General features: G+C 32.4%; 1 protein-coding gene across 1 annotated transcript; it reads right to left on the bottom strand.

Moving 5' to 3' along the window:
- Positions 1 to 8211: 8211 nt before the first annotated feature.
- On the bottom strand, positions 8212 to 8695 carry LOC137235847 (large ribosomal subunit protein uL15-like). The gene has a single exon (XM_067758659.1). It carries the CDS (start codon positions 8681 to 8683, stop codon positions 8234 to 8236), a length of 450 nt encoding a protein of 149 aa, XP_067614760.1. The 5' UTR covers positions 8684 to 8695; the 3' UTR covers positions 8212 to 8233.
- Positions 8696 to 14168: the final 5473 nt, after the last annotated feature.

The raw sequence follows: 14168 nt of genomic DNA, 5'->3' as shown, positions 1-14168 counted from the left end.
CGTTTTGTTCATCATATTTAAGTAGATAACTCATCAGTTGTTTGCATCAGAGCGATAATTTTTGAGATAGTTATTAAAACTGTTTAAAGGTTGTCAAACGTTGTTTCTCGTTGTATATCCTTTAATTCTAGAGTTAAATTGATAAATAACGTGTACGAATTTGTTTAACGCATTTGTTTTGGTTACTCGACGTCTCCGTGCTCGTGTAGCCTACATATTGCGTTTTTTTTTAATTTGCTTACCGGGCTAAAGGTTAGCATGTTTAAAATACGTAAGTCGTTTTGTTCATCATATTTAAGTAGATAACTCATCAGTTGTTTGCATCAGAGCGATAATTTTTGAGATAGTTATTAAAACTGTTTAAAGGTTGTCAAACGTTGTTTCTCGTTGTATATCCTTTAATTCTAGAGTTAAATTGATAAATAACGTGTACGAATTTGTTTAACGCATTTGTTTTGGTTACTCGACGTCTCCGTTCTCGTGTAGCCTACATATTGCGTTTTTTTTTTAATTTGCTTACCGGGCTAAAGGTTAGCATGTTTAAAATACGTAAGTCGTTTTGTTCAACAAATTTAAGTAGATAACTCATCAGTTGTTTGCATCAGAGCGACAATTTTTGAGATAGTTATTAAAACTGTTTAAAGGTTGTCAAACGTTGTTTCTCGTTGTATATCCTTTAATTCTAGAGTTAGATTGATAAATAACGTGTACGAATTTGTTTAACGCATTTGTTTTGGTTACTCGACGTCTCCGTTCTCGTGTAGCCTACATATTGCGTTTTTTTTTTAATTTGCTTACCGGGCTAAAGGTTAGCATGTTTAAAATACGTAAGTCGTTTTGTTCATCAAATTTAAGTAGATAACTCATCAGTTGTTTGCATCAGAGCGACAATTTTTGAGATAGTTATTAAAACTGTTTAAAGGTTGTCAAACGTTGTTTCTCGTTGTATATCCTTTAATTCTAGAGTTAAATTGATAAATAACGTGTACGAATTTGTTTAACGCATTTGTTTTGGTTATCCGACGTCTTCGTTCTCGTGTAGCTTACATATTGCGTTTTTTTTTTAATTTGCTTACCGGGCTAAAGGTTAGCATGTTTAAAATACGTAAGTCGTTTTGTTCATCATATTTAAGTAGATAACTCATCAGTTGTTTGCATCAGAGCGATAATTTTTGAGATAGTTATTAAAATTGTTTAAAGGTTGTCAAACGTTGTTTCTCGTTGTATATCCTTTAATTCTAGAGTTAAATTGTTAAATAACGTGTACGAATTTGTTTAACGCATTTGTTTTGGTTACTCGACGTCTCCGTTCTCGTGTAGCCTACATATTGCGTTTTTTTTTTAATTTGCTTACCGGGCTAAAGGTTAGCATGTTTAAAATACGTAAGTCGTTTTGTTCATCATATTTAAGTAGATAACTCATCAGTTGTTTGCATCAGAGCGATAATTTTTGAGATAGTTATTAAAACTGTTTAAAGGTTGTCAAACGTTGTTTCTCGTTGTATATCCTTTAATTCTAGAGTTAAATTGATAAATAACGTGTACGAATTTGTTTAACGCATTTGTTTTGGTTACTCGACGTCTCCGTTCTCGTGTAGCCTACATATTGCGTTTTTTTTTAATTTGCTTACCGGGCTAAAGGTTAGCATGTTTAAAATACGTAAGTCGTTTTGTTCAACAAATTTAAGTAGATAACTCATCAGTTGTTTGCATCAGAGCGATAATTTTTGAGATAGTTATTAAAACTGTTTAAAGGTTGTCAAACGTTGTTTCTCGTTGTATATCCTTTAATTCTAGAGTTCAATTGATAAATAACGTGTACGAATTTGTTTAACGCATTTGTTTTGGTTACTCGACGTCTCCGTTCTCGTGTAGCCTACATATTGCGTTTTTTTTTTAATTTGCTTACCGGGCTAAAGGTTAGCATGTTTAAAATACGTAAGTCGTTTTGTTCATCATATTTAAGTAGATAACTCATCAGTTGTTTGCATCAGAGCGATAATTTTTGAGATAGTTATTAAAACTGTTTAAAGGTTGTCAAACGTTGTTTCTCGTTGTATATCCTTTAATTCTAGAGTTAAATTGATAAATAACGTGTACGAATTTGTTTAACGCATTTGTTTTGGTTACTCGACGTCTCCGTTCTCGTGTAGCTTACATATTGCGTTTTTTTTTTAATTTGCTTACCGGGCTAAAGGTTAGCATGTTTAAAATACGTAAGTCGTTTTGTTCATCAAATTTAAGTAGATAACTCATCAGTTGTTTGCATCAGAGCGATAATTTTTGAGATAGTTATTAAAACTGTTTAAAGGTTGTCAAACGTTGTTTCTCGTTGTATATCCTTTAATTCTAGAGTTAAGTTGATAAATAACGTGTACGAATTTGTTTAACGCATTTGTTTTGGTTACTCGACGTCTCCGTTCTCGTGTAGCCTACATATTGCGTTTTTTTTTTAATTTGCTTACCGGGCTAAAGGTTAGCATGTTTAAAATACGTAAGTCGTTTTGTTCATCATATTTAAGTAGATAACTCATCAGTTGTTTGCATCAGAGCGATAATTTTTGAGATAGTTATTAAAACTGTTTAAAGGTTGTCAAACGTTGTTTCTCGTTGTATATCCTTTAATTCTAGAGTTAAATTGATAAATAACGTGTACGAATTTGTTTAACGCATTTGTTTTGGTTACTCGACGTCTCCGTTCTCGTGTAGCCTACATATTGCGTTTTTTTTTAATTTGCTTACCGGGCTAAAGGTTAGCATGCTTAAAATACGTAAATCGTTTTGTTCAACAAATTTAAGTAGATAACTCATCAGTTGTTTTCATCAGAGCGACAATTTTTGAGATAGTTATTAAAACTGTTTAAAGGTTGTCAAACGTTGTTTCTCGTTGTATATCCTTTAATTCTAGAGTTAAATTGATAAATAACGTGTCCGAATTTGTTTAACGCATTTGTTTTGGTTATTCGACGTCTCCGTTCTCGTGTAGCCTACATATTGCGTTTTTTTTTAATTTGCTTACCGGGCTAAAGGTTAGCATGTTTAAAATACGTAAGTCGTTTTGTTCATCAAATTTAAGTAGATAACTCATCAGTTGTTTGCATCAGAGCGATAATTTTTGAGATAGTTATTAAAATTGTTTAAAGGTTGTCAAACGTTGTTTCTCGTTGTATATCCTTTAATTCTAGAGTTAAATTGATAAATAACGTGTACGAATTTGTTTAACGCATTTGTTTTGGTTACTCGATGTCTCCGTTCTCGTGTAGCCTACATATAGCGTTTTTTTTTAATTTGCTTACCGGGCTAAAGGTTAGCATGCTTAAAATACGTAAGTCGTTTTGTTCATCATATTTAAGTAGATAACTCATCAGTTGTTTGCATCAGAGCGATAATTTTTGAGATAGTTATTAAAACTGTTTAAAGGTTGTCAAACGTTGTTTCTCGTTGTATATCCTTTAATTCTAGAGTTAAATTGATAAATAACGTGTACGAATTTGTTTAACGCATTTGTTTTGGTTACTCGACGTCTCCGTTCTCGTGTAGCCTACATATTGCGTTTTTTTTTTAATTTGCTTACCGGGCTAAAGGTTAGCATGTTTAAAATACGTAAGTCGTTTTGTTCAACAAATTTAAGTAGATAACTCATCAGTTGTTTGCATCAGAGCGATAATTTTTGAGATAGTTATTAAAACTGTTTAAAGGTTGTCAAACGTTGTTTCTCGTTGTATATCCTTTAATTCTAGAGTTAAATTGATAAATAACATGTACGAATTTTTTTAACGCATTTGTTTTGGTTACTCGACGTCTCCGTTCTCGTGTAGCCTACATATTGCGTTTTTTTTTTAATTTGCTTACCGGGCTAAAGGTTAGCATGTTTAAAATACGTAAGTCGTTTTGTTCATCAAATTTAAGTAGATAACTCATCAGTTGTTTGCATCAGAGCGACAATTTTTGAGATAGTTATTAAAACTGTTTAAAGGTTGTCAAACGTTGTTTCTCGTTGTACATCCTTTAATTCTAGAGTTAAATTGATAAATAACATGTACGAATTTGTTTAACGCATTTGTTTTAGTTACTCGACGTCTCCGTTCTCGTGTAGCCTACATATTGCGTTTTTTTTTAATTTGCTTACCGGGCTAAAGGTTAGCATGTTTAAAATACGTAAGTCGTTTTGTTCAACAAATTTGAGTAGATAACTCATCAGTTGTTTGCATCAGAGCGACAATTTTTGAGATAGTTATTAAAACTGTTTAAAGGTTGTCAAACGTTGTTTCTCGTTGTATATCCTTTAATTCTAGAGTTAAATTGATAAATAACGTGTACGAATTTGTTTAACGCATTTGTTTTGGTTACTCGACGTCTCCATTCTCGTGTAGCCTACATATTGCGTTTTTTTTTTTTAATTTGCTTACCGGGCTAAAGGTTAGCATGTTTAAAATACGTAAGTCGTTTTGTTCATCAAATTTAAGTAGATAACTCATCAGTTGTTTGCATCAGAGCGACAATTTTTGAGATAGTTATTAAAACGGTTTAAAGGTTGTCAAACGTTGTTTCTCGTTGAATATCCTTTAATTCTAGAGTTAAATTGATAAATAACGTGTACGAATTTGTTTAACGCATTTGTTTTGGTTACTCGACGTCTCCGTTCTCGTGTAGCCTACATATTGCGTTTTTTTTTTTATTTGCTTACCGGGCTAAAGGTTAGCATGTTTAAAATACGTAAGTCCTTTTGTTCAACAAATTTGAGTAGATAACTCAGCAGTTGTTTGCATCAGAGCGACAATTTTTGAGATAGTTATTAAAACTGTTTAAAGGTTGTCAAACGTTGTTTCTCGTTGTATATCCTTTAATTCTAGAGTTAAATTTATAAATAACGTGTACAAATTTGTTTAACGCATTTGTTTTGGTTACTCGACGTCTCCGTTCTCGTGTAGCCTACATATTGCGTTTTTTTTTTAATTTGCTTACCGGGCTAAAGGTTAGCATGTTTAAAATACGTAAGTCGTTTTGTTCATCAAATTTAAGTAGATAACTCATCAGTTGTTTGCATCAGAGCGACAATTTTTGAGATAGTTATTAAAACTGTTTAAAGGTTGTCAAACGTTGTTTCTCGTTGTATATCCTTTAATTCTAGAGTTAAATTGATAAATAACGTGTACGAATTTGTTTAACGCATTTGTTTTGGTTACTCGACGTCTCTGTTCTCGTGTAGCCTACATATTGCGTTTTTTTTTAATTTGCTTACCGGGCTAAAGGTTAGCATGTTTAAAATACGTAAGCCGTTTTGTTCATCAAATTTAAGTAGATAACTCATCAGTTGTTTGCATCAGAGCGACAATTTTTGAGATAGTTATTAAAACTGTTTAAAGGTTGTCAAACGTTGTTTCTCGTTGTATATCCTTTAATTCTAGAGTTAAATTGATAAATAACGTGTACGAATTTGTTTAACGCATTTGTTTTGGTTACTCGACGTCTCCGTTCTCGTGTAGCCTACATATTGAGTTTTTTTTTTAATTTGCTTACCGGGCTAAAGGTTAGCATGTTTAAAATACGTAAGTCGTTTTGTTCATCAAATTTAAGTAGATAACTCATCAGTTGTTTGCATCAGAGCGACAATTTTTGAGATAGTTATTAAAATTGTTTAAGGGTTGTCAAACGTTGTTTCTCGTTGTATATCCTTTAATTCTAGAGTTAAATTGATAAATAACTTGTACGAATTTGTTTAGCGCATTTGTTTTGGTTACTCGACGTCTCCGTTCTCGTGTAGCCTACATATTGCGTTTTTTTTTAATTTGCTTACCGGGCTAAAGGTTAGCATGTTTAAAATACGTAAGTCGTTTTGTTCATCAAATTTAAGTAGATAACTCATCAGTTGTTTGCATCAGAGCGACAATTTTTGAGATAGTTATTAAAACTGTTTAAAGGTTGTCAAACGTTGTTTCTCGTTGTATATCCTTTAATTCTAAAGTTAATTTGATAAATAACGTGTACGAATTTGTTTAACGCATTTGTTTTGGTTATTCGACGTCTCCGTTCTCGTGTAGCCTACATATTGCGTTTTTTTTTAATTTGCTTACCGGGCTAAAGGTTAGCATGTTTAAAATACGTAAGTCGTTTTGTTCATCATATTTAAGTAGATAACTCATCAGTTGTTTGCATCAGAGCGATAATTTTTGAGATAGTTATTAAAATTGTTTAAAGGTTGTCAAACGTTGTTTCTCGTTGTATATCCTTTAATTCTAGAGTTAAATTGATAAATAACGTGTACGAATTTGTTTAACGCATTTGTTTTGGTTACTCGACGTCTCCGTTCTCATGTAGCCTACATATTGCGTTTTTTTTTTAATTTGCTTACCGGGCTAAAGGTTAGCATGTTTAAAATACGTAAGTCGTTTTGTTCATCATATTTAAGTAGATAACTCATCAGTTGTTTGCATCAGAGCGATAATTTTTGAGATAGTTATTAAAACTGTTTAAAGGTTGTCAAACGTTGTTTCTCGTTGTATATCCTTTAATTCTAGAGTTAAATTGATAAATAACGTGTACGAATTTGTTTAACGCATTTGTTTTGGTTACTCGACGTCTCCGTTCTCGTGTAGCCTACATATTGCGTTTTTTTTTTAATTTGCTTACCGGGCTAAAGGTTAGCATGTTTAAAATACGTAAGTCGTTTTGTTCAACAAATTTAAGTAGATAACTCATCAGTTGTTTGCATCAGAGCGATAATTTTTGAGATAGTTATTAAAACTGTTTAAAGGTTGTCAAACGTTGTTTCTCGTTGTATATCCTTTAATTCTAGAGTTAAATTGATAAATAACGTGTACGAATTTGTTTAACGCATTTGTTTTGGTTACTCGACGTCTCCGTTCTCGTGTAGCCTACATATTGCGTTTTTTTTTAATTTGCTTACCGGGCTAAAGGTTAGCATGTTTAAAATACGTAAGTCGTTTTGTTCATCATATTTAAGTAGATAACTCATCAGTTGTTTGCATCAGAGCGATAATTTTTGAGATAGTTATTAAAACTGTTTAAAGGTTGTCAAACGTTGTTTCTCGTTGTATATCCTTTAATTCTAGAGTTAAGTTGATAAATAACGTGTACGAATTTGTTTAACGCATTTGTTTTGGTTACTCGACGTCTCCGTTCTCGTGTAGCCTACATATTGCGTTTTTTTTTTAATTTGCTTACCGGGCTAAAGGTTAGCATGTTTAAAATACGTAAGTCGTTTTGTTCATCATATTTAAGTAGATAACTCATCAGTTGTTTGCATCAGAGCGATAATTTTTGAGATAGTTATTAAAACTGTTTAAAGGTTGTCAAACGTTGTTTCTCGTTGTATATCCTTTAATTCTAGAGTTAAATTGATAAATAACGTGTACGAATTTGTTTAACGCATTTGATTTGGTTACTCGACGTCTCCGTTCTCGTGTAGCCTACATATTGCGTTTTTTTTTTAATTTGCTTACCGGGCTAAAGGTTAGCATGCTTAAAATACGTAAGTCGTTTTGTTCAACAAATTTAAGTAGATAACTCATCAGTTGTTTGCATCAGAGCGACAATTTTTGAGATAGTTATTAAAACTGTTTAAAGGTTGTCAAACGTTGTTTCTCGTTGTATATCCTTTAATTCTAGAGTTAAATTGATAAATAACGTGTACGAATTTGTTTAACGCATTTGTTTTGGTTATTCGACGTCTCCGTTCTCGTGTAGCCTACATATTGCGTTTTTTTTTTAATTTGCTTACCGGGCTAAAGGTTAGCATGTTTAAAATACGTAAGTCGTTTTGTTCATCAAATTTAAGTAGATAACTCATCAGTTGTTTGCATCAGAGCGATAATTTTTGAGATAGTTATTAAAATTGTTTAAAGGTTGTCAAACGTTGTTTCTCGTTGTATATCCTTTAATTCTAGAGTTAAATTGATAAATAACGTGTACGAATTTGTTTAACGCATTTGTTTTGGTTACTCGATGTCTCCGTTCTCGTGTAGCCTACGTATTGCGTTTTTTTTTTAATTTGCTTACCGGGCTAAAGGTTAGCATGCTTAAAATACGTAAGTCGTTTTGTTCATCATATTTAAGTAGATAACTCATCAGTTGTTTGCATCAGAGCGATAATTTTTGAGATAGTTATTAAAACTGTTTAAAGGTTGTCAAACGTTGTTTCTCGTTGTATATCCTTTAATTCTAGAGTTAAATTGATAAATAACGACACGAAGTTGGAAACAGGTTCTTAAAATTAAGCTCTCAACAAGCAGACACCACCAGCTGATTTAATTTTGTCTTCAGCCTTTTTTGAGAAATATTTCGCTTTTACAATCACAGGCTGCTTTGGCAGATGTCCACGACCCAACAATTTATAATAACCGAATTGCACCAAGTCGATAACAGGGACTTTTTTGCTTTTCTCCTTCTCCAATTTAGCAAATTTGTCAGCACCAACCAGTGACCACAATTTGTCCAAATTAATTGTTGGGCAGAATTTATGTTGACGACGCAAATGGAAGTTTCTCATACCAACTTTACCAAAATAGCCAGGATGGTATTTGTCGAAGTTTATACGGTGATGGAGCATACCACCAGCATTACCGCGTCCACCAGGATGCTTACGGTGCTTGCCAATACGACCATGCCCATGACTCACATGACCACGTAACTTTCTGGTTTTCTTCCTTTTGATGTTCGACATCTTAAACTTTTATGAAAGTTGTTTGCATCAGAGCGATAATTTTTGAGATAGTTATTAAAACTGTTTAAAGGTTGTCAAACGTTGTTTCTCGTTGTATATCCTTTAATTCTAGAGTTAAATTGATAAATAACGTGTACGAATTTTTTTAACGCATTTGTTTTGGTTACTCGACGTCTCCGTTCTCGTGTAGCCTACATATTGCGTTTTTTTTTTAATTTGCTTACCGGGCTAAAGGTTAGCATGTTTAAAATACGTAAGTCGTTTTGTTCATCAAATTTAAGTAGATAACTCATCAGTTGTTTGCATCAGAGCGACAATTTTTGAGATAGTTATTAAAACTGTTTAAAGGTTGTCAAACGTTGTTTCTCGTTGTATATCCTTTAATTCTAGAGTTAAATTGATAAATAACGTGTACGAATTTGTTTAACGCATTTGTTTTGGTTACTCGACGTCTCCGTTCTCGTGTAGCCTACATATTGCGTTTTTTTTTAATTTGCTTACCGGGCTAAAGGTTAGCATGTTTAAAATACGTAAGTCGTTTTGTTCAACAAATTTAAGTAGATAACTCATCAGTTGTTTGCATCAGAGCGACAATTTTTGAGATAGTTATTAAAACTGTTTAAAGGTTGTCAAACGTTGTTTCTCGTTGTATATCCTTTAATTCTAGAGTTAAATTGATAAATAACGTGTACGAATTTTTTTAACGCATTTGTTTTGGTTACTCGACGTCTCCGTTCTCGTGTAGCCTACATATTGCGTTTTTTTTTTAATTTGCTTACCGGGCTAAAGGTTAGCATGTTTAAAATACGTAAGTCGTTTTGTTCATCAAATTTAAGTAGATAACTCATCAGTTGTTTGCATCAGAGCGACAATTTTTGAGGTAGTTATTAAAACTGTTTAAAGGTTGTCAAACGTTGTTTCTCGTTGTATATCCTTTAATTCTAGAGTTAAATTGATAAATAACGTGTACGAATTTGTTTAACGCATTTGTTTTGGTTACTCGACGTCTCCGTTCTCGTGTAGCCTACATATTGCGTTTTTTTTTTAATTTGTTTACCGGGCTAAAGGTTAGCATGTTTAAAATACGTAAGTCGTTTTGTTCAACAAATTTGAGTAGATAACTCATCAGTTGTTTGCATCAGAGCGACAATTTTTGAGGTAGTTATTAAAACTGTTTAAAGGTTGTCAAACGTTGTTTCTCGTTGTATATCCTTTAATTCTAGAGTTAAATTGATAAATAACGTGTACGAATTTGTTTAACGCATTTGTTTTGGTTACTCGACGTCTCCGTTCTCGTGTAGCCTACATATTGCGTTTTTTTTTAATTTGCTTACCGGGCTAAAGGTTAGCATGTTTAAAATACGTAAGTCGTTTTGTTCAACAAATTTGAGTAGATAACTCATCAGTTGTTTGCATCAGAGCGACAATTTTTGAGATAGTTATTAAAACTGTTTAAAGGTTGTCAAACGTTGTTTCTCGTTGTATATCCTTTAATTCTAGAGTTAAATTGATAAATAACGTGTACGAATTTGTTTAACGCATTTGTTTTGGTTACTCGACGTCTCCATTCTCGTGTAGCCTACATATTGCGTTTTTTTTTTTAATTTGCTTACCGGGCTAAAGGTTAGCATGTTTAAAATACGTAAGTCGTTTTGTTCATCAAATTTAAGTAGATAACTCATCAGTTGTTTGCATCAGAGCGACAATTTTTGAGATAGTTATTAAAACGGTTTAAAAGTTGTCAAACGTTGTTTCTCGTTGAATATCCTTTAATTCTAGAGTTAAATTGATAAATAACGTGTACGAATTTGTTTAACGCATTTGTTTTGGTTACTCGACGTCTCCGTTCTCGTGTAGCCTACATATTGCGTTTTTTTTTTAATTTGCTTACCGGGCTAAAGGTTAGCATGTTTAAAATACGTAAGTCGTTTTGTTCAACAAATTTGAGTAGATAACTCAGCAGTTGTTTGCATCAGAGCGACAATTTTTGAGATAGTTATTAAAACTGTTTAAAGGTTGTCAAACGTTGTTTCTCGTTGTATATCCTTTAATTCTAGAGTTAAATTGATAAATAACGTGTACAAATTTGTTTAACGCATTTGTTTTGGTTACTCGACGTCTCCGTTCTCGTGTAGCATACATATTGCGTTTTTTTTTTAATTTGCTTACCGGGCTAAAGGTTAGCATGTTTAAAATACGTAAGTCGTTTTGTTCATCAAATTTAAGTAGATAACTTATCAGTTGTTTGCATCAGAGCGACAATTTTTGAGATAGTTATTAAAACTGTTTAAAGGTTGTCAAACGTTGTTTCTCGTTGTATATCCTTTAATTCTAGAGTTAAATTGATAAATAACGTGTACGAATTTGTTTAACGCATTTGTTTTGGTTACTCGACGTCTCTGTTCTCGTGTAGCCTACATATTGCGTTTTTTTTTTAATTTGCTTACCGGGCTAAAGGTTAGCATGTTTAAAATACGTAAGCCGTTTTGTTCATCAAATTTAAGTAGATAACTCATCAGTTGTTTGCATCAGAGCGACAATTTTTGAGATAGTTATTAAAACTGTTTAAAGGTTGTCAAACGTTGTTTCTCGTTGTATATCCTTTAATTCTAGAGTTAAATTGATAAATAACGTGTACGAGTTTGTTTAACGCATTTGTTTTGGTTACTCGACGTCTCCGTTCTCGTGTAGCCTACATATTGAGTTTTTTTTTTAATTTGCTTACCGGGCTAAAGGTTAACATGTTTAAAATACGTAAGTCGTTTTGTTCATCAAATTTAAGTAGATAACTCATCAGTTGTTTGCATCAGAGCGACAATTTTTGAGATAGTTATTAAAATGGTTTAAAGGTTGTCAAACGTTGTTTCTCGTTGTATATCCTTTAATTCTAGAGTTAAATTGATAAATAACGTGTACGAATTTGTTTAACGCATTTGTTTTGGTTACTCGACGTCTCCGTTCTCGTGTAGCCTACATATTGCGTTTTTTTTTAATTTGCTTACCGGGCTAAAGGTTAGCATGTTTAAAATACGTAAGTCGTTTTGTTCATCAAATTTAAGTAGATAACTCATCAGTTGTTTGCATCAGAGCGACAATTTTTGAGATAGTTATTAAAACTGTTTAAAGGTTGTCAAACGTTGTTTCTCGTTGTATATCCTTTAATTCTAGAGTTAAATTGATAAATAACGTGTACGAATTTGTTTAACGCATTTGTTTTGGTTACTCGACGTCTCCGTTCTCGTGTAGCCTACATATTGCGTTTTTTTTTTAATTTGTTTACCGGGCTAAAGGTTAGCATGTTTAAAATACGTAAGTCGTTTTGTTCAACAAATTTGAGTAGATAACTCATCAGTTGTTTGCATCAGAGCGACAATTTTTGAGATAGTTATTAAAACTGTTTAAAGGTTGTCAAACGTTGTTTCTCGTTGTATATCTTTAATTCTAGAGTTAAATTGATAAATAACGTGTACGAATTTGTTTAACTCATTTGTTTTGGTTACTCGACGTCTCCGTTCTCGTGTAGCCTACATATTGCGTTTTTTATTTAATTTGCTTACCGGGCTAAATGTTAGCATGTTTAAAATACGTAAGTCGTTTTGTTCAACAAATTTAAGTAGATAACTCATCAGTTGTTTGCATCAGAGCGACAATTTTTGAGATAGTTATTAAAACTGTTTAAAGGTTGTTAAACGTTGTTTCTCCTTGTATATCCTTTAATTTTAGAGTTAAATTGATAAATAACGTGTACGAATTTGTTTAACGCATTTGTTTTGGTTACTCGACGTCTCCGTTCTCGTGTAGCCTACATATTGCGTTTTTTTTTTTAATTTGCTTACCGGGCTAAAGGTTAGCATGTTTAAAATACGTAAGTCGTTTTGTTCAACAAATTTAAGTAGATAACTCATCAGTTGTTTGCATCAGAGCGACAATTTTTGAGATAGTTATTAAAACTGTTTAAAGGTTGTCAAACGTTGTTTCTCGTTGTATATCCTTTAATTCTAGAGTTAAATTGATAAATAACGTGTACGAATTTGTTTAACGCATTTGTTTTGGTTACTCGACGTCTCCGTTCTCGTGTAGCCTACATATTGCGGTTTTTTTTTAATTTGCTTACCGGGCTAAAGGTTAGCATGTTTAAAATACGTAAGTCGTTTTGTTCATCAAATTTAAGTAGATAACTCATCAGTTCTTTGCATCAGAGCGACAATTTTTGAGATAGTTATTAAAACTGTTTAAAGGTTGTCAAACGTTGTTTCTCGTTGTATATCCTTTAATTATAGAGTTAAATTGATAAATAACGTGTACGAATTTGTTTAACGCATTTGTTTTGGTTACTCGACGTCTCCGTTCTCGTGTAGCCTACATATTGCGTTTTTTTTTAATTTGCGTACCGGGCTAAAGGTTAGCATGTTTAAAATACGTAAGTCGTTTTGTTCATCAAATTTAAGTAGATAACTCATCAGTTGTTTGCATCAGAGCGACAATTTTTGAGATAGTTATTAAAACTGTTTAAAGGTTGTCAAACGTTGTTTCTCGTTGTATATCCTTTAATTCTAGAGTTAAATTGATTAATAACGTGTACGAATTTGTTTAACGCATTTGTTTTGGTTACTCGACGTCTCCGTTCTCGTGTAGCCTACATATTGCGTTTTTTTTTTGATTTGCTTACCGGGCTAAAGGTTAGCATGCTTAAAATACGTAAGTCGTTTTGTTCATCAAATTTAAGTAGATAACTCATCAGTTGTTTGCATCAGAGCGATAATTTTTGAGATAGTTATTAAAACTGTTTAAAGGTTGTCAAACGTTGTTTCTCGTTGTATATCCTTTAATTCTAGAGTTAAATTGATAAATAACGTGTACGAATTTGTTTAACGCATTTGTTTTGGTTACTCGACGTCTCTGTTCTCGTGTAGCCTACATATTGCGTTTTTTTTTAATTTGCTTACCGGGCTAAAGGTTAGCATGCTTAAAATACGTAAGTCGTTTTGTTCATCAAATTTAAGTAGATAACTCATCAGTTGTTTGCATCAGAGCGATAATTTTCGAGATAGTTATTAAAACTGTTTAAAGGTTGTCAAACGTTGTTTCTCGTTGTATGTCCTTTAATTCTAGAGTTAAATTGATAAATAACGTGTACGAATTTGTTTAACGCATTTGTTTTGGTTACTCGACGTCTACATATTGCGTTTTTTTTTAATTTGCTTGCCGGGCTAAAGGTTAGCATGCTTAAAATACTTAAGTCGTTTTGTTCAACAAATTTGAGTAGATAACTCAGCAGTTGTTTGCATCAGAGCGACAATTTTTGAGATAGTTATTAAAACTGTTTAAAGGTTGTCAAACGTTGTTTCTCGTTGTATATCCTTTAATTCTAGAGTTAAATTGATAAATAACTTGTACGAATTTGTTTAACGCATTTGTTTTGGTTACTCGACGTCTCCGTTCTCGTGTAGCCTACATATTGCGTTTTTTTTTTAATTTGCTTACC

Source organism: Eurosta solidaginis, unplaced genomic scaffold (assembly GCF_040869045.1).
Source record: "Eurosta solidaginis isolate ZX-2024a unplaced genomic scaffold, ASM4086904v1 ctg00001129.1, whole genome shotgun sequence".
NCBI classification, from domain to species: Eukaryota; Metazoa; Arthropoda; class Insecta; order Diptera; family Tephritidae; genus Eurosta; species Eurosta solidaginis.
The sequence above is the reverse complement of the archived record's forward strand: the minus strand, read 5'-3'. Positions and strand labels throughout refer to the sequence as shown.